The 21,217-nt window shown below is 43.2% G+C and overlaps 1 protein-coding gene and 1 pseudogene across 3 annotated transcripts in view; both read right to left on the bottom strand.

Annotated features, from left to right (window-relative positions):
- The window catches only part of MROH7 (maestro heat like repeat family member 7), a 48,839-nt gene extending 37,073 nt beyond the window's left edge, over positions 1 to 11,766 (bottom strand). The window contains exons 1-2 of one of the 3 annotated variants that reach the window (XM_039883187.1): positions 11,639 to 11,766; positions 277 to 350 (exon numbers count right to left, since the gene is read on the bottom strand). Coding sequence is in view for 1 of the 3 variants with exons in the window: in XM_039883179.1 (XP_039739113.1) it covers positions 277 to 350; positions 3,117 to 4,347 (1,305 nt within the window). In the remaining 2 variants the exon portion in view is untranslated. Of the gene's footprint in view, positions 1 to 276; positions 608 to 3,116; positions 4,467 to 11,638 lie in introns of those variants that run through there. The other 2 variants (XM_039883179.1, XM_039883191.1) reach the window with 2 other exon arrangements.
- LOC120623037 (uncharacterized) lies at positions 2,167 to 2,285 on the bottom strand (annotated as a pseudogene).
- Positions 11,767 to 21,217: the final 9,451 nt, after the last annotated feature.

The raw sequence follows: 21,217 nt of genomic DNA, 5'->3' as shown, positions 1-21,217 counted from the left end.
GCTGTGCCAGGCACTGCTCTCGATGCTGGGAATACACCTGTGAATAAGACAGACAAAAAGAACCCTTGATTTATGGGAGAAACATTATAGTGGGAGAGACTAACAAGAAATAAGATGAATAAGTAAAGCATATTGTTCATCAATGGTGATAAAGCACCATGGAGAGCAGAGGAGCCAGACAGAGAAACAGGGAATGCTGGGGCTGAGGCTGGGAGTGGGGGAAGAGGGAGAGGGAGCATCCTAGGAAGTCAACAGGGGGTTCAACAGAAAGCATACCAGAGTCATTTCGTTGGCATCATTTCTCTTCCCAGGCACATTCACCAGGCATGAGGTCACTGCATCGAAGGCTCCTGCAGGTCATAGTTTCAATGAGGAGAGAAGATAGAAGATAAAAATATGGTATGCCTAAGGTACCATAATCCTGTCTTTCCTCCCCAACTGGGCCTCTCAAATCCTTAGTTCTCCAGCAGCCAAACTGAGCTCCCTTCCCTAAAACCCTTCAGTGGGAACCTCATGTCACTGAGCACCCCATTCCATCACACATAAAGCCAGCATCCTTGTCAGTGCCTTCAAGACCATACTAGGTCAGTGTCCCCTGCCCCATCCCCCTTACTCACCATACTCTGGCTATACTGGCCTCCTTCCAAGCACAGGCAAGATCCCCCTCAGGACCTCTGCACAATCCACTGCCATACCCCCTTGCCCAGGTCTTGCTCCCTTCCTCAGGTCTCAGCTTGCCTATCACTCTTTAAAGAGGCTTCCCCTGACTTTCAGGATAACAGAGGGCCCACTGTGATCCCTTTTTGTATCATTTTATTCTCTTCTTTCAAACATTATCATAATTTATAATTAAACTCTTCTTTGTTATAGTAGATAACCTGCTGGTTTGTCAGCCCCAAATTTCCTCATCTTTCTTCGGGTAAAATAGCTCCTGTCTCCCCTGTGGATTTCCTTTTCCATGTAGCTAAGTGAAGCTGAATTCCACAAGCCCCACCCATCACTCCTCTTCAAATAGCAGTGGGCCTAGAACCAAGCTTGGCCAATAAGAGAGTCCCTTGCCCCCCGCCACAGTGATTAGTCCAGGGATGGGCTTTTGGCTGAGCAAGGCCAATATAGCTCTTTATTTAAGAGAGCATGTCTCCCTCCTTTTGAGGGCCCATGAGAACCTAGAACTCCAGGGCCAGCTTGGCCACCGAGGCTGCTGGAGGATGGAGCTAATAGGGAGAAGCAGACATACCTCGATAGTAGTGAATACAGATTACACCACAATCTTGGTTTCTAAGTACCATTCTCCACTAAAAGGGACACAGCACCTTGGAGAAATGGCTGATTCTAGGAGTTAGGCAGGGAAAGTACAGGACAAGCCTGAGACATCTTATACCAGAAAACAAGGAAAGAAAAGCACTCAAAGAATTCTAGGAATATGTCAAAGGGACACAAAAGCCTTGCTGGAAGGGGAGTCTACTGGTCAAATTGGGGAAAGTTCGAGTATCACAATAAATAATGGTAGCAACAGGTAATATAGCCCATTGAATAAATTAGGAAACCACAAGTCCATGCTAATATAAATAAGTAAATGAATAAATTGAAAGTTTGATGAGGAATGGAATATTTACGTAGTTTTAAAGAACCTCTCCACATGATATTTATTACAAAAGGGTAAATAGTAACGTTACAGTGGATAACTTTGGCAGCAACCATCTTGCTCACATGAACAAAGTGAACATCATCAGTAATGGAACAAATCAAAATCATATACCACCAGATAGGATGCAATAAGAAACAAGCCAGCATCGCTTCTGTGCTATTCCTGCCAAAGATGTGTGACGCGAATGTGATCGTGAGAAAACATTAAACAAACCCGAACTCAAGCACAACTTACAAAACGGCCAGCCTATAATCTTCAAATGTATCCAGGACATGAAAGTCCAGAAAAGGTTGAGGACTGAGGAAACAAAACAGACTGGACCAAAAAGTGCAATGAATGATTCTGAGCTAGATCCTTTTTTTCATTAAAAAAACATTGCTGGGACAATTGACAACATTCGAACAAGGTCTAAGGATTATTATTATTTTTATTATTTTTTTTAGGCAAGGCAACCCTTGGTTGACCTCACAGATTGCAAGGACCTTGTCAGCTTACAATCTCTTATTTTTTATTTTTTACGCCTGCAGAACCTGGTCTTCCTGGGCGGTCTCCTATCCAAGTACTAACCAGGCCCAACCTTGCTTAGCTTCCAAGATCAGATGGGATCGGGCTTGTTCAGGGTGGCATGGCCGTAGACAGAACTTTTTAAATTTTAGTAAAAGATATATTCTATACAAAGTAAAACTTTAATGAATGGCTAAGTTAATTAACATTCCAATAAAATGCTAGCAAGATATTTTGAGGACATAGACAAACATATTCTAAAATGTGTAGGGAAGAATGAGAGCCTACTAATAACTTCCAGGGCATTGTTTGGATGCTTTTATCCTCAGAATAATTCTGAGAACTTTTAAGAGAAATTCTTACCCTACCAGATATGAATACATATTTATAAAGTCATGGTCATTTTTTTTTAATTGCATTATGGTATTGGTACATGAACAAACAAAAGTATTTGGAGATATAAAAAATTGAGAGAAGATCTTTACATCAAAAACTGACAAGAGATTAATTTACAGAACTCCTGCATATCAGAAATGAGCACGGGTTCCAGATAGGACCCCAAGGCTTTGCTCAGGTGGGGACCTCAAACACTCAATAGAGCCGACCTGCTCTACTGGTCAAACTTTGACCTGAAAAGCCAGGTCTGCAATTTATCAAGAAAGAAAGAGGCGTACATTTTGGAAGGAAGGTGACTTGTAATTTGGACATAATAAAAGTATTATTATATGGAGATATTGCAGTTAAGGAAATTGAAGCTCAGAGAGATTAAGTTGCTTATCCCATGTCACACAGCAAGCAGAGGCTGAGCATTGGATCTCTTGTGCAAAATTAATATGCTACATGTTATCCACTAAATACCATTCTCTTCCTCTCCTCTCTCCTTTCCCCTCCCTGCCCTACATGTCTGAATAGAGTTTTTACAGGACAGTGCCTGATCTGGGGCTGTTGCCCTTGCCGTACTTACCCTCAGCAATACTTTGGAAATCTGTGGTGTTCTCGTCGGTGGTGTTGCAGGTGGGGAACCCCAGAGGACACTGGTCCATCTCGGCACCAGCCATCTCGCTCCAGTTCTGCAGATTCTCCTCCAGGGGCACGGTGTGGATGTTGTTGTCCTCAGAAAAATCCTGCTGGCTGCTCAGAGTCAGGGTGGAAGTGTCACTGAAGATGAGGCTAGAGCCCAGGCTCAGAGACTCATTGGAGCCCAGGATCAGGGTCATGCATGAGGGCGGAGAAAGGGTGAAGTTGGGTCCATGGGTACTGGAGTGCAGGTTAATACCATCATTGGAGCCAGGAATCAGTGTCAAGCATGAGGCCTGAGTGACAGTCACATTCAAATCAGACCTGGCATTGCCATTTGAATCCACATTGATGGTTCCCTTGGAACTTGTGTTCCAGACTGCACCAAAGGCTCCTTTTGAAACAGACCCAGAGATGTTTTGTGAAACCAAACTGATGGTCTCATTGGTGTTTGGGATTAGGGTCTCACAAGAACCCTGAGCCACATTCAGGTCCAGCTTAGAGATGGTTCTTGAACCCACTTGGAGCAGCTGATCAGAGTCAAAATCCAGAGAAGAGTTTGAGGCTGGAATGAGGAGTGCTTTTGAGCCTGGCCTGGAGATACAGTGGTCTAGAACTAGCGCTTCTCTTGAATAGGACCTTATAAATAGGTTTGATTCAGGCCTGGAAGGATTGGAGTTACTCTGACCCAAATCAAAAATCTTACTTGAGTGGGAGTTGAAGGTCTCCTCAGAATTCAACCCAGAGTGGTTCCCCGAATTCAGATCATGGACCACGGTAGAGCCAAGGCTCGGAACAAGGTTTGAGGTTGGACATAGGGCCCCCGGTGAGTTAGGCCTTGAGATGTGATTCAAATCCAGGCCCGGGGCTTCACTGGAGTGGAAAGTGGTAACCTGGAGGGAGGCTAGAGCCACAGCCCCGTTGTCATCAGGTTTGGGGGTGTTATCAGACACCAGGTCAGGGGCCTCCTCAGAGACAGGACTCAAAATTGGATTAAGATCTGGAACAAGAGCCAAGCCAGGACTCAGGGGTGGATTCAAGATAGGAACAAGGTTTGTGTCTGGGTTGGGTCCAGAGATGGTGCCAGAGCCTGAACCTGGGGTCCCAGTGGAGATGAGACTAGGTGTCATCTTTGAGTGTTCGCAGAGGACCAAACTAGCCTTTGGACTCAGAGCCATGCCTGATCAGAAGGTCTCTCAATGCCACTGCCCCCTTCTCTCCAATAGCTGACTGTCGAGCTCCCTGCAGTGCTCCTGAGAGAGAGAAAAGGCAAATTCAGCCATGCATTACCTGTTAAAATATTTCCATGGCTCCCCACTATCTTTAAGATGAGGCCCTTGTATGACTTAGGTCCTCCATGACCACACCCAGCCCACCTTTCCAGCTGCACCCTATATGGCAAAATATCCATCAGACTTTATTCTAACGACTCATTTAGTGATCTAGCCCCTGCTAGAGATGAGCTCCACACTTGCAAGAACTGTGCGTATCTTACTCCCTGAGGCATCTCTAGCATCGAGCACTGTGCCAGGTACATGGTAGGAAGCCAGCAAATACTAGACATGAGGAACCTCTTTCGCTTTGAGATACCCTACTTTCAGCCAATCCCTAACTTGCTAGAACTACTCTGCAAATGGTTGTGGCACTAGATTCCCAAAGCAGCCTTGGCAGAGCTGCCCACTGCTCTTAACAGTTGGCCTGTTCTGGGTGTGGCAGGCTACATGGAAGAGAATGTGGGACAGTCATCAAAAACAGAGCCTGCCTCAACCCAGCAATCTGACTATTGGGTGAACTCCCCATATCCCCACCCTGCTCCACTGCCACATCTGGGCCACAGCTCACCTGCGTGCATGATGTTCTTAAGCAGGAGTGAGCCCCTGTGAGGAGACACAGAAGGAGATCAAGTTAGGTGAAGAATGACTTTTTCAATACTTACTAAACAAAGTCTACAGGTCAGGCATACAGAGTCTCGGAAGTTAGTTATTGTTGCTGCACTGTACACTCAAGAAAGTGGAGATCAAGAAGAAGGTCTCCCACCCCACTGGCTCTCAGGGCAGCCAAGACTATCTCTTTATGTCACCAGTCTGCCTATCCTCCATGGTTTCCTATTGTCTTCAAGACAGTGTCCTCAGTCATCAGGAGGACTCAGAAGGCCATTCTGTGTCTGGCCCCAACTCTCTTTTAACCTTTATTGTCTCTCCATACCTCCTTTCCCAACTCCATTCCACCATCCCTCAATTCCTTTGAGTTTCTCCGAAGAACCAGACTCCTGGGTTAGGTCTAGACCTTTCACAGGTTAGGTGTCCCCTTTCTCCAGCCTCCTTCCCTGGCTAACACCTATAGCTTCACTGCTTCAAATTTCAGCTCAAATGTTAATAGCCTTCTAGTTTCCCCAGAAGGGTGAGGCCCACTTGTAAGTTCCCAAGTGGACCACACGTAAATCCCAAGGCATCTATCTGGTCCACTTCCCCTTCTTGACACACAATATCTGGTTTCCTTTCTAGACAATAAAATCCATAGAGTCTAGCACAGCACCTGACATACAGTGAATGTTCAATAAATGAGCTTGTTGCTTCATCTTTTGGTTTCTTCTTCATTCACTTATCCATTCTTCCACTGACTTCATTGCTTACTCATTTATTATTTATTCATGCACTCATTCACTAAACCATTTACTCACTCCACAAATTTTGCTGTGCATCTTTATAGCTTGGCTTTGGAAAGGCCATAGATTTGGAGTCATGTTGTCCTGAGTTCAAATCTCAATTCACCCTCTTACTAGTGTCAGTGAACTTGGGCAAGAGACTTTTCCCCTCTGACCCACATCCTCCTTATCTCTAATATGAGGAGCATAGAGCCTGCTACCCAGGGTGGTGTATTTTCCGTCTGGCATGGAACACATAGCTCTCCTAAGGCTTTCTCTAAATGACAGCTACTTGATCTATCACTCTCTGCCAAGCACTATGGGCAGAGAGGAGTAAGGCCCATTGTGCATTGGGAAGGGTAATGATTCTTAAGGAACTTGGGTGGGACCCAGGAGAGCTAAAGGAGCTTACTGCTATCTTGTCAGCCACATGCCACCCTTTGGCCTTTGCTCCAAAGCCCCAGGGCCCCAAATGAGGAGGGTGGAGTATGGCCATAAAACAGCTAGCCCTGTCCAAGACTAAGAGAATCATTGACTGATTCCTATGTCTCCTCCACCTCAATGAACACTTCCAGACCCTAGCTGGTGCTCTCAGGATAAGGAAATATCAGTGGATCTTTCGGTTCCTCATTAAGAACACATTTATGAGATGTATGGGCCTGATATGTGCTAGGCACTCATGTGAGTATGTGTGCACACATACATCTAGCATTAGGGCATCTCAAACCTAAAGAATCCAAAGCAGAACTTGCCACCTTTTCCCCAAATCAGACCCTCATATTCTCTTCCACTGAAAGTAACTGGCACCACTATCCAAGCCAGAAATAGAATTATCCTAAACTCCTTTCTTACTCACTTGCTGCATCCAATTGTGGCCATATTCGGCTAATTCTGGTGCCAGAAAAGCTCCTAAATATCTTCCCATATCTTCATCATCCCTGTTAGACCCTAGTGAAACTTTCATTGCTTTGTGGTTTGGCTTTGGGATTGCCCTCTCAACAACAGTCCCTGTATCTAGAGACTGCACCCAATAAACCATTTTCTAAATTGAGTCATAAAGATCTTCCTTTAAATTGCATTCAATAGGTGGTACTGGTGCAAGGGTAGACGTATAGACCAACGGAACAGAACTGAGAGGCCGGAAGTGAATCCATGCATCTATGGTCAGTTGAGTTTTGACAAGAATGCCAACTCTATTTAATGGGGAAAGGATAGTTTCTCCAACGAATGGTGGTAGAACAATTGGATATCAACATGCAAAAGAATAAAGCTGGAGTTCTTACTATTAGGTCCAGGAGGGCCCTATTCCTACCCCCCATAGTGTGGGAACTAGACTCCTCCCTTACCTTTGTATGGGAACCAGACCTTGATTCTAGGTTGGCAACACTACATGCTCGCCTCCCACCTCACTGGACTCTCCTCCCTTCCCCGCCAATATATCCACGTGAAATATTCCCACCAAAAAAGCCCATATAAGTTTCAGGTCCCCTTGCTTTCAAGGCTGACATCATCTTTGGCTCAGCCAGGCTGTCACTCTGCTACAATAAATATTGCTTAACCCCTTTGGCCTTGTGTGTTCCTCCTTCGGTGAACCTAAAACTTACCTCGCAGAAATTGACTCAAAATAAATTAAAGGCCTAAATGTAAGAACTGAAATTATAAAATTCTTAGAAGAAAATACAGAAATAAATCTTTATGACCTTGAATTTAACAATGGTTTCTTAGATATGACACCAAAAACCCAAACAACAGAAGAAGAAAAAATAGATTGGACATCATTCATGTTAAAAATTGTACATCAAAAGGCACTATCAAGAAGTGAAGAGACAATCCACAAAATAGAATAAAATATTTGTGAATCATATATCTGTTAAGAGTTTAGTAACCAGAATATATAAAGAACTTTTACAACTCAACAACAAAAAGACAAAAACCCAAATTTAAATGGGCAAATAACTTAAACATGACATTTCTCCAAAGAAGATATACCAATAGTCAATAAGCAAATGAAAAGGTGCTCAACATTAGTCATTAGGGACATGCAATTCAGAACCACAATGAGATATTACTTCTCAACCATTAGGAAAGTTATCTTTTTTTTTTAATAGAAACTAGCAAGTATGGCAAGGATGTAGAGAAATTGGAACACTCATATTAGATGGAAATTGGAATCCCACTGCTGGTGGGAATGTAAAATGATGTAACCTCTGTAAAAACCAATTTGGTAATTTCTAAAGAAGTTAAACATAGAATTAGCATATGATCTAGGAATTCAACTCCTCGTTATATACCCAAAAGAACTGAATATTGCTTCCAACAAAATTTGTACACACATGTTCATAGCAGCACTATTCACAACAGCCAAAGGTAGACACACCCCAAACGTTTGTCAGCTGGTGAATGGATAAACAAAATGCGGTATATTCATATGATAGAATATTATTCAGCCATAAAAAATGAATTAAGTACTGATACATGCTAAACATAGATAGACTTTGAAAATACTATGCTAAGAGAAAGAAGCCAGATATGAAAGGTTGCATATTGTGTGATTGCATTTATATGAAATATCTAGAATAATCAAATCTGGAAAGGCTGAAAGCAGATCAAAGCAGACAGAAAAGGTTGCCAGGGGCAGGGGAAAGGAGAGACTAGGAAGTGACCGCTTAATGGGCACAGGATTTCCTTTTGGAGTGAAAAAATGTTCTGGAACTAGAAGGTGGTTGCACAACATTATGAAGGCACTAAACGTCACTAATAGTAAATTTTATGCTATGTATATTGCACCACAATTTTTTAAATGCATGTAATAGACAAGAGGGCATAGACTCACTTTTACTTATGCCTTTCTTCTAAATACAAATAAATATCCTGGAAATAGTTCAACAGGCAACCATAAAAAAACTCTGTGAACTAGAAAGAAGACAGTGAACTGGCTAGGATTTGAGGGATGACACAAAGGTGAGTTCCCTCAGGTTTTCTTTTTGTCTTCCGTATATCCAGACTGGGCACCAGAAAGGCCTGAAACACAGTTCTACTGAGAACATACACACACACGTACAAAAAAAAAAAAAAGAAAAGAAAAGAAAAGAAAAGCTTGTTCTCTCTGGCCAAAGGACCAGAAAAAGGGAAGCATAACAGAGAGAGAACCCCAGTTCCCACTCCTTATCCAGGGTAGTGGCTGGCCAATCCATCTGCAGTGGCAGCGTCAGCCAAGTCCTGCATCTCTGGGCTCTTTACCCAGTGGCAGAGAACTTACCAAGTCTCATAGCTCCTGACCCCACAGTGACAACAGGTGGCCTAGGGGAGTACCTTCTGCCCCTACAGGCAATCCCAGCAGGAATAAGCAGGAGCCAGAAGAATGAAGCAGACCAAGGCTCTGAAAACTATTATTGGAACTGCAGTCTATAAAAGTAGGCAGCCAGAGCCTACACTCTAAAGCTTAACAGATTGCCTGCTAAAATAGAAGATTTATGTAGGATCAAGAGTCTCTTAACTTAATGTCCAAAATGCCAAAGATATAATCAAAAATCACTCATCAGACCAAAAACTAAGAAAATCTTATCTTGAGAAAAGACAATCAACTGATGCCAACACTGAGATGAATCAGATGTCAGAATTTGCGATTTTAAAATAGTTATCATAAAGATGCTTCAAAAAGCAATTACGAATCTTCCTAGAACAAAAGAAAAATAGAAAACCTCAATAAATAAATATTTAAAAATACAATAACTGGAATTAAAATAGAAGTTAACTTAAAAGCATAATAACTGAAATTTTTAAAAATCAGTGAACTTAAGGACAGATCAATAAAATTTACTTAATTTCAACAACAGAGAGAAAATAGGCTGGAAAAAAAAAATAAACAGAGTCTCAGGGATCTGTGGGACAAAACAAAATACCTAATAGTTTTATCATCAGAATTTTAGAAGGTGAAAAGAAAGACTACTGAAAAAAAATTCAAAGAAGTAATGGCTGAAAACGTCCCAAACTTAGTGAAAGATGTAAACATACAGACTCAGGAAGCTGAGAAAATCCCAAATTGGATAAATCAAAGAAATCCATCCTAAAACTCGTGATTAAACTTTTGGAAACTAAAAACAAAAGAAAAAAAAATTGTAAAAGCAGCAAAAGAGCATTACCTATAGGGAAATATCAATTAGAATGAGAGTGGATTCACCGAAAATCATGAGGCCAGAAAGAAGTGCTACACATTTTTTGAGTGCTAAAATAAAAGAACTGTCATCCACAAATTGTCAAGGCTATCCTTCAGGAATGAAGAGGAAATATAGATAATCTCAGATGAAGAGAAAATGCATGCAAATTCCATCAGGCCATTCTCTCTCAGACTCCCTCTGTGACTTCTCATGGGTTTTCAGATTCTGGGATGCGGGTAGAGCTTATATTTTTAAAAAGATTCCTACGCTGCACTCTCAGAAACTATTATGTAGCTCTGAGGGGACTCAGGACTCAGCCTTTTTATCAAACTCTTCCCCTATCTCCCCTCCCCACCACAGTGATTATCAAGTAGCTGTTGGGCAGGCCCACTGGTGGAGACACCTGATCTTGTAGTTTGATATCTGGGTTTCTTTTGCCAAAACCCTCTGCCCACAGGCCTCTCCATCTCTCCAGCTACATTCATCCCTTTCCCTAGTCCAATCCTTGAGCCACTCTTAATCAAGTTGTATTTCATGCTCAAACCATTCTCAACTTCTCCCAACGCCTCGAATGTATTGGCCTCCTTCTTGACTTGGGGACTTTGCAAATACTCTTCCTTCTACCTATAAGCTTCCCCAGGACTACCACCTAACCTCCATCACTTCCCCTGGCTAACATATAGTCACATTTTAGATGCCAGCTTAGGAGACTCTTCCTCCAAGAAGTCTTCCTAGGACCCTCAAATGTGAGCAAGGCACCTTCCTCATGTGATCACTCTGTATCAGAGGATTGCTTTGTTTACTTATATGTCTCTACTCCAGAAAATGAGCTTGGTGAGTGTCTGGCTGTTTTGTTACCCGTTTTCCCAGCACATAGTACAGTGCCTAGCACAAAGGGAAGGTTCAGAAAGCACTCATTGAATAAGGGAATGAATGACTGAATGAATGAATGACAACTCTTCAAGACAGGTATCGTTGTCCTTATTTACTGGCATGTTAATTCAGACTGTTCAGAGATCTAAAATGATTTAGAAAGCCTCTAGCAAGTGGCAGAGGTAGGATTCAAATCCAGGTTGTCCCCCACAATATCCCAAAGACTCCAAAGGCATGAATCTCTCAGTGAAGCTATGTCTTCCCATTTCCTATTTCCCATTCTCTCTGCCACTTTTAGGCCTCTATCCTAAAAGAAAAAATAAATGAAAGCAACACAACTCTCTTGGTGCCCAGTTATAATGCACAAATCCAGGGCTTTGGAGTCAGATAGTCCTGAATCCAAAACATGTTCTGTTTCCCACCAGCTGTGTTAGCCTGGGCAGGTAGCCTCACCACACTGAGTATCAACCTTAATATTCAGTCCAGATGATTACCGTAGGGAATAAAATAGATAGTGATGATCCCAGAGCCTGGCCCCCAGTCGGCTCTCAAAAAATGTTCATTCTCACCATCCCTTCTTCCCCCTGGGCAAGTGTAGGGTGGGGAGACTTGAGAAAAAAACCAAGTCTGGCTTCCAAGTTGTCTGCCTCTTTCCCTTGATACCCTCTCCCTGGGTCTTCTCACACTTTCTCCCTCGTCTTCCCCCAATTCTTACCTACCACACTCTCAGAACTTGATAGCCTAAGCTCTTTCTCCATGAGCCTTGAGCTGCTGATATAAAGTTCAGTGTGTTACCTCCACCTGTGGCATCCACATGGTAACAGAAAATTCAGCTTTAAGCCAAAGGTATGAAGTTCTAACTGTGGAATTATAGCCAAAGGGGAGAGACTTTTACCCAGGGGGCTGGAGTCAAGGTGGTAACTGCCCCCACCCCTGGGACTTTCTCAGAGCCACCCTTCAGCTTACCTAGGCTCCCCCCAGCCCAGGCCAATGTTTTAGTCTTTGTGAGGTCACCATGACTCAGGAGTTCCCAGCCAATGAGGCCCCTGCTTGTCCCACACAGTAGGAAGAAGCACTTTAACTGTTTGTCTCAGGATGACAGCCTGGTTCTGAGGGGCATCGCAATTTAAGATGCAGCTGACCTGAAATAGAGTCTTGTGTGTAATGATGTATGTGCAAAGAGCTTTGCAATCAGATGAGGTAACTGAGACTCAGAAAGAGAGAAAAACTGGCCCAAGGTCACGAGCTAGGATCCTGCCTAAGTGCCTTATCTCTTCCTTACTCTACCCTGCCTCCCTGCACCAAGCAGGGATAACAGTGTGGATGGAGCAGGATGGGAATGAGGGAGAGCCAGGAGACCCAGAAGTGAAACCTAGATTCTATGATAAGAAAATGAAGACACCACCACCTTTCTAAAGAAAGACTTTTTAAGGATTAACAATGACTAAACTAATTAACATTACAAGTGACTAGACAGAAAACATCATTGAGCACCACCTCCAAAACAACAAAGAAACTGTGCACTAAACTGTAATCCTGTTTACCCAGGTCAGGAAATCTCAGAATGGTCTGTGTCCATCATGTAATATTCTAAACTATGGGGCCCAGAAATCCGCTTCATCACACGCAGTTCCTACCACTGGGCATCTTAGCACTTGACAGTGTTGACATCCAAAACATCCAAACCTGCAGAGAATTTTTATAAGAGTTTATTTGAGCCAAAACTGATGACAGACACCAGGGAACTAGATTTCAAATGCTCCAGAGAATATCAATTTTGCAGTTTCTTTCATACATTTGAAATTAAGGAGGGGATGTAAGGAAGATTAGAGAAAGCAAGGTAGGGATGGATTCTAGAATAGTTAAGATTATTTGCTCTCCAGGGTGGTTACGTCTTAGAAGGAGGGGTCTGAGAGGGTGGTTCAAAAATTAGAAGGAGGGGTCTAAGAAGAGGCATTTTAAAGGTGTGTTAACCTAGATGCACTGAAACAGGGTTCCTTTAAGGCAAAGATAAAACTTTTACTCAAGTTATATGCTTGGGGCAGTACTACCCACCATGACCTGCCCAGTTAGGAATTTACAGGATCAGATCGCCCTGTGAGGTTACTTCTCATAGAGCCCATTTTTTCATCCACAGCAGCGAATTTCCTCCTGTCCACCTCAGATATGCCTTGCCCGCTCATGGCCCTTCACCCCTGCTCCCTCCTACTGCTTCAGGGGCCTGTAGCATCCAGGTTCTTCCTCTACTTGTTTCTTCCCCAGGGCCTACAAAGATAGCTGTTTTCTCTCTCTAAGCAAAAATTCTCCCCTTAAATTCACTTCTTCTCCCAGCAGCCCTTCACTCACTCTTTAGAAGCCATGACAAGCCTCTCCCCAAACCCTTTTAAACTCTTCCCTCTCCTCGCTTGGCCTCATGTGTCTGATTAACCACCGAGTCCTTCCAGTTTTACCTCCAAGCCTCTTCTTCTGTCTCCCCAGCCCCACACCTCTCCTGACTCGAGTCCTTGTCATTGGACGGCCGGGCTCTGGCCACTCTTCTCAGAAATGCCCCACAAGGCAGGCTCTCCTCCCTGCTAGCCGCCTCCATCCTGCAGCAAGGGAGCATCCCTGACAGCTCGCTTCCCCCATAACACCTTCAGTGTCTCCACTGCCTGCAGGGTCATGTCCAAGTTCATTAGTCTGGCATTGAGGCCCCTTCACAGTCTTCCCCTACCTGCTTGTCCACCTTGTTTCTGCTCCCTTTTCGATTTTTAAAATGTATACTGAAGCATGATATACATACAGAAATTTGCATATATCATGTCAATTTTGATGAGTTTTCACCAAGCTAGCATTCCCATGTAACTGGCTCTCAGACCTAGAAAATAGAACATTGCCAGGACCCCATCTCCCCACAGAGGGTAACCGTGGTACGGACTTCAAACATCACCCCTTAGGTTTGCCTGCTTTTGACTTAATATACGCAGAATTATACAGCAATACTCCTTTGTTTTTGGCTTTTAGGTTTAATGTTATGTCTGAGATTTTACATATTTTTGCATGTGGTAGCTGTTCCTTCTTAAATGTCTGCTCCCCTCTCGTTTTTGATATCTTTCCAGAAACTTCAGGTAGTTGTTTTATATATTTTGCTCAGAATTCATAATATCTCTAGGAGGATTGCTCTGATAGGAGCTACTTTGCTATTACCAGAAGTAGTCTCTCTCCTTTTTAATTTTTATCCTATTTTTCTCCTTTCTTACTTTCTTTAGGATTATTGAGTTTGCCTTCCTTCTCTCACTTTTTGTTTCCTTCTCTCACTTTTTGTTTCCTTTTCTATTTGATATAAAGTTACATATTCTATGTAACTCTAGCCATTTTAACATGCATATCTTATATAGCAAAGTCTAAAGTAATATTGTTATCCTCCTTCAGAAAAATCAAAAAGTAAAAAAACACAAAGAGAGTAGAAGAGTCTAACTCCAATCAGCCACCTCCCATCTTATTCATTACTATTATTCTTTATTTTATTCTTGTTCTGTTTTTTAAACCCTTTCGATTAGACATTATTGTTTTATGTAATCAATATTTATTTAGATTTAATCAATATCTTATCAGTATATTGGCTGACCATTTTTTAAATTAAACGTCAGACTTTCCACCCGTGATCCATTTCCTTGTGCCTGAAGAATAGCTTTTATATATTCCTTAATAAGAGCTTGTTAGTAGTAAGCTCTTTTAGTTTTTATTTGAAAAAAAAAAAATCTTTATTTCATCCTCATGCTTGAAAATATTTTCACTGCCTGTAGGATGGTAGGGTGTCTGTTATTTTATTTTAGCACATTAAAGTTAATGTTCCATTTCCTCTAGCTCCCATTGAAGCTGTTGCCAGCTTTTTGGTGATCAATCTATTTTTTCTGGCTGCTTCTAATATCTTGTACTTTGGTGTTCTGAAATTTTATTATGACGTATGTAGTTATGGATTTCTTTCTTTTCTTTCTTTCTTTTTTTTTTTTTTTTGGTACTTGAGAGTCATTTTGATTCTTAAATCTGGGTAATGGTGTTCATCAATAATTTTGAAAATTTTCCAAAATTACTGCCTTTTTCTCATTCTTTCTTTGCTTTTCTCCTGCAGCTCTGATTAGATGCAGGTTACTCTTCTCTCTGTCTTAATTTCTTTCATATTTCTATCTCTTTTTTGTTTTTGTTTCTCTATGCAAATTTCTGGAGAACATTATTAGATCTCATCTAATTCTCTAATCGGCTGTGTCTAATGTTAAATCCTCCCATTGAGTTTTAAATTTTAATTCCATTTTTCATTTCTCGAAGTTCTTTTTGGCTCTTGAAATCTGCTTGGTCATTCCGTATAGTCTACTATTGTTTGTTCATATTTTCAAGCTACTTTTTTATTTTTTGAAACATATTAAACATATGAGTCTATGTCTGATAATTTTGAATTCTAAAGACTTTGTGGGTCTAAGTCTACTGTTTACTCTTTCTGTCAGTTTTCACTCATGGTGCCTTGTTTTCCTATGAGTTTTGGGACTGTTGATGATGAGCTATTCATTTTCCTTGAAACTTTGCCTGGGAATTCTTTAAGGTCCATATGAGGCTATGTTCCCCTTGAGAAGACTTATTTTTGCTTCCACTCATCACCTTAGGACGCCACCTACAGGAGACTACTTTAAACTAAATTCCACCATTTAGAGTTTGGGGACGGTCCAGACCATATGAATTTGGACCGAATACCTATATGAGGAACAGTCTGTGGTTATTCATTTTCAGAGGAATGTTTTTCTCCCACCAAGTGCTAATATCAAAACAGGCAAGTGTGTTTATTTCTTTTTAACCCTTCCTGAGAGTGTAGCCTTTGTAGTACCACTTTATGAAGGTGTTTCTTCCTAGAATCCCCACTTTGGAGGGAGTCCTAGGCTTTATCTCTTGTCACCATAACCTGTACAGCCATCAGAGTGGAAGCTCCGTGTCTCCAGGGTTTGGTAAAATTCCCCCAGGCAAAAGTCAGCCTTGACAATTACTTCCCTCACAGGGCTCCTGCTTTCATGTCATTTTTCGGTCTTGTGGATTCTTTACTGTTATATTAGCTTTGAGATACACTTTAGGAGATTATTTTTATTTTATCCAGCACTAATGTTGTTTTCATTGAGAGGTTTGTTCAGTGTTTCTAGTTCATTATGTGGCTGCGATTATTTCCCAGTCTCATCTCCTACCATCTCCTCCTACACAATTTCTGCTTTAGCAGTGCAGTGGTTTCCCCAGACACACAGTGATGTTTCTTGCCTCTGTGCTTTTCTCATGAGGTTCCCTCCATCCAGAATGCTCTTTTCCTCCCGTTTCTCTCCACTTCACCTGTTTAACTCCTACTCATCTCTCACAACCCAATGGTATCTTCTCCGGGAAGTCCTCCATGATACTTCTCCCCACTGCTGGGTTAGGACTTTCTCCTCTGCTCTTAGGTCAGAACACTTACTACAGTGTGCTTTAAGTTTCTGGTTACTTGCTTATTTCCCTCATTAGACTGAAAATGTTTTAAGGACAGTAATGATGCTTTCTTCATCCTTACATGCCTGGTACCCGAGGCCTAGCCCATACCATTACCCAAGGTGTTCAACAAGTATTTGCTAAGGAAATAAGTCTTATTCTTGCCCCATCCTCCACCCCCCTCCCACACACACACACCCCCACAAACCTCACTCTCTGCCCTACACTTAATATGTCTCTGCAACCTCCCTCCATTGAGGCTCCGCCTCTAAGGACATCACTACCTAATTTCCCAGCCAAAAGGCTTGTCCTCCATCTTCATTCTTCTGCCTTCTCTGGAAGTGCACTGCTCCACTTAAGACTTTCTCCTTCCTTGGCTTCTGGAGCACTTTACTCTGCTGGTTTCCACCCTGGATTCTTTTTCTCCTCTGTCCTTTTTTGGCGTCCCCTTTCTCCACCACTTTCTACATCTACGTCTCCCAGCATTCTGACCTTCAATCTCCTCTCTCTTATTTGACACCTCTTCCATACCCCTTGCTTAATGCATCAATGCAGACGGCTTCTGGATTAGTCATTGTCCAACCAGGAAAGCAGGAGACAGTACTAAGTATTTAAAATGGAAGAAATTAATTCAGGGAATTGGTTACACATTGATAGAAGGGCAGGAGGCAGGTTTACCAGAGCCCAGGTTCCTGGGCAGGACCTGGAGCCATCGGGGAGACATAGCCATTGCTAAAGATGCTACCTGAGGCAGACAGAGAGATGATAAAATACTCTACCTCTCCCCTTCTCCCCTTCTCCCCTGCTCCATGTCCCCGCAGGTGCCTTCCATTGGCTAAAAGAAAGCAGTAACAAGGAAGACTAAGAAATGCAGCCTGCAAGGCTTAATTCGGTGCAGCGCAAGGGGAGAGCTGAGTGGATCTGTGGATACTGGACTAGAACTAACACGGCCCCACACCTATACTTCCAGTGCCAGGCTTATTCACAATCTATATATCATGCCACTTACAGGACACCTGCACCTGCCCTCAGGCCCCTCAAACTCAGTTATCTCAACTGAATCTCCTTCCCCAAAATCTTATTTTTTTTTCTCCCAACTTCTTTATTTCTGTCACTGGTTCTTGAATCTTGCCAATAACCAAGGTGAAAACTTCTAGCAAGGCCTCTTTGACTCTTACCTCCCTCACGTCCCACCTTTCTTTGCTGGAAATACCTGCTCTTGTCCTCTCCTCCCCGGACTCTACTCCTCCCTTCTTCCTGCCTTACCTAATTCAAGTCTCCTCCTCTCTTGCCTGGCTTCTAAAAAGAGCCTCTTCACTGGGCTCCCCACTTCCATTTAGCATTTCCCTGATTTATCCCATTTCAACAGATTCATCCTCCTGGAGCACAGACCTCAGTCAGCCATAAACTTGCTTAAAAATCTGCCAGTCACTGGTGAATCAAACATGACTCTTCAAAGTTTGGACCAGCCTCACTCTCCAGCCTAACTGCCCACCCTTTGCTCATCCACACTTCATGACCAATAAACAGACCTTCTACCCAGTCCCCCTAAGGTGCCCTGAGCTCTCTGAGCCTTTGGTCCTTTATCTAGAATGGCCCCCACCCAGGCCTGCCAGGGCAGCTCCACATTGATGCAAATCTTTTAAAATGAAATTTAGCAGAAGATTCCAAAAGCCTTCAAAATATATTTCTCCTTTGACCCTATGATTCTACTTCTGAGGTACATAACCAGGAACGTGGCAGATGTGTCCTGAAACATTTGCAAGATAGTAAAAGACTATAAATAATCCAGGTATACAACACAGTAGGCAATGGTTCAATAAAATATGGAAACATTCATTTAATGAGATTTTATGCATGCATTAAAAATGAAAATTGCAATCATATGGGAACATGATCATACTATATATGTGAAAAAAGGAGGAAACAAACTCATATATTTTTTTAAATTGTATATACATGTATAATCACAGCTGTGGGGGAAGAACAACTTCCTTCTCCCTTCAAGGTTCTTCTGGCTGGTCTAATAATTAAATAGATATGCGACATTAGCAACGGAAATAACCAAATTTAATACATACAAGGTATCCTGCATACCTGAGAGAGTCAGAGAGCCCACAAGCAGGAGAGATTCAGAGATAGGGGAACTGAGGTATAGAAGACGTCCTGAGCTAGGAACGAGGTATTGCACCTCGGGGGGCTTCAAAAGGTCATTGCAGGTAGATAAGAAGAGCAGATGTTTAGTAAATAAAAGTTTGCCTAGCCATATAGGTAGGTCAAAAAAAGATTATTGCCCTTAATCTCCTATTATAAGAAAGGCCCCTAATTCAAGTTCTTCTAAGTAGTCAAAGGGAAGGGCAGAAGCTTCTCTTGAACCTGAAGCTAAAATTGCCTTTAGCTCAAAATAATTCACATACCACTGAAGCACATATTGGGATATCTCATTTTGAACACCCATACAAGTCATCTTTATCAAGTACTTGGTCTGTACCAGATACTCTCCTGAATGGTTTACATAGATTAATTCATTTAACCTTCATAACAACCCTACAAGTTTATGGATGAGGAAACTGAGGCACAGAAAGGTGAAATTCCTGTCCTAGATCACACAGCTGGTGGGTATCCGGGCTGGAAAGGAGAATAAGGAGCCCGGGGCCTGTGCACTTAGATGTTGCCTCCCACACCCCAACCATTAAAAAGGGAAACAAAAGCCAATCCTTACCGTTGTGCTGGCTGGAAAATTACTATTTGGCTATTGCCCATGGGAACATAGGCTGTCACCCATAGGAACATAACATTCTAACACAAGCTTTCTGCTTCTGTACCCCCGCTTGCACACCTGACCTCTGGGTCGACAGGTGGTGAATAGAAGAAAAATAGTTCTTTGTGTTCAGACAGAATGAAGAATAGGATTTGGGGCTTAAAAACCCTGTACCTCTACATTTCGGGGCTGCTTAATTTGGGGTCTGCGTACCCCTGGCAGACCCAGCTGGCTGAATAAAGAGCGCGTTTTCTATAACTCACTGAGTTCTGGTGGTCCGTGTGTCTTTTGGGGGCTGGTGGCTACAACATTTGGAGGCTCCAGCGAGATCTCAGGGAGTGGCCCTGGGATCTAAGACCGGACCGGCCTCTGAAGCAGTTGCTGTCCCTGTTACGGACTCAAAGGGGTGGCCAACCTGAGACGTTCCAGGGCCCTTGAATGCTGTGACGGGTCAATACAATCGTCAAGGACGCAACCTTTAGGACACGCTCTTTGCTCCTGGTCCCGACGGGAATCTGGAATCTCCGAGGCCTTGGCATCTGGATAAAAGGTACCTTTCTCTTTCTGTTGACCGGTCATTGGGGGTCCGTGGAGAGACTGGATGCAGTCATATCTTCCGGACCATGGCCAGGCCGCGGGACGCCGCCTCCTGTGCCCTGTTGTCGGGTTCTGTTTATTGTCTCTGGTCTTATCTAGGTAGTAGGTGGCGGACCTCTCTGGGTCCACCTACACCCCAGTAATTGTTCTCGTCTGAGTGTCTGTTTTTTGTGTTTTGTGTTTTGTGCGCAAGCGATGGGGGGAAGCCTAAGTTCACAGAAGACACCCTTGGAGTGTCTCCTGCGACATTTCAAAGAAAGGTTTGTAGAGGGAGCTAACTATGGCATAAAGTTTTCTCTAGGCAGACTAAGAACATTGTGTAAAGTTCAGTGGCTGTCTTTTGATGTAAACTGGCCTCCTGAGGGTTCTTTTGACAGGGGTTTAATGAGAAATGTTTGAAAGATTGTCCAAACATTTGTCACAGGAGATCCAGGACATCCTGATCAGTTTCCCTACATTGATCAATAGTTAAACCTTGTTCAGAACCCCCCTCCTTGGCTCCATTGGTGTGCCCTTTCTCTGGAGGCACGAGTTTTAGTTGTGGGTACCCCAAAACATGCAGCAACTGAATCTCCACGACAGCCCAGTCCCTCAGTCCTCCAATCTCCGCCAGAGGACAGTGACCTTCCCCCACCCTATAATCCAGGACAACAGAGGCCAAATAGCACCGCCTCACCTCCTCGGACGCGGGCGGGTAACCCCTATGGGCCTCCTGCTCCTGCTCCGGGTGGGACACCAGCCAATACCACCACCCTGGCCAACCTCCCCTTGCGAGAAGCACCACCCCAGGGGCATCACACAGACAAGCCCTTTATGGTTTAGGTGCCTTTCTTGACTAGTAACCTGTACAACTGGAAGGCACAGAATCCGCCTTTCTCTGAGAAACCCCAGGCATTAATGGGACTCTGAAAAAGTGTCTTTCAGACTCACTGCCTCACCTGGGACGATTGCCAACAGCTTTTAATTATCCCCTTGACCTTAGAAGAGCGCAGACAGACGCATTCGGACTAAAACACAAAAGATAGCTGCGGGAGGGAGGGAAGTTGAGGAAGCAGGGGAACAGATTGAGGAGGAATTTCCCTCCACCCGCCCAGACTGGAGACACAATTCTCAGGCAGGGAGAACAGCATTAGATCGGTACCACCAGATTCTAATTGGGGGAATTAGGATGGCTGCTCGTCAGCCAACTAATCTTTCTAAGGTAACTGAAGTTATACAGGGAAGGACCTCAGGAATCCCCTGGAGCGTTTCTTGAACAAGGCATACCGGGTATACACCCCCATTGATCCTGAGGCCCCTGAAAACCAGCAAGCAATTAATATAGCCTTTGCTACTCAGATAGCCCCTGATATCCGGTGTAAATTACGAAAATTAGAAGGTTTTGCAGGGATGAACCTGTCCCAACTTGTTGAGATAGCCCAGAAGGTGTTCAACAACAGGGAGGGACCGGATAACCCCAAACATACGGCTAAAATCCAAAGCTACTGTCATCAACCTAGCCAATCTGTTGCCAGACCCAGACCCGAGATCCCCGTTCATAA

This window comes from Pteropus medius, unplaced genomic scaffold (assembly GCF_902729225.1).
Source record: "Pteropus medius unplaced genomic scaffold, Ma_sr-lr_union100, whole genome shotgun sequence".
Lineage (NCBI taxonomy): Eukaryota > Metazoa > Chordata > Mammalia > Chiroptera > Pteropodidae > Pteropus > Pteropus medius.
The sequence above is the reverse complement of the archived record's forward strand: the minus strand, read 5'-3'. Positions and strand labels throughout refer to the sequence as shown.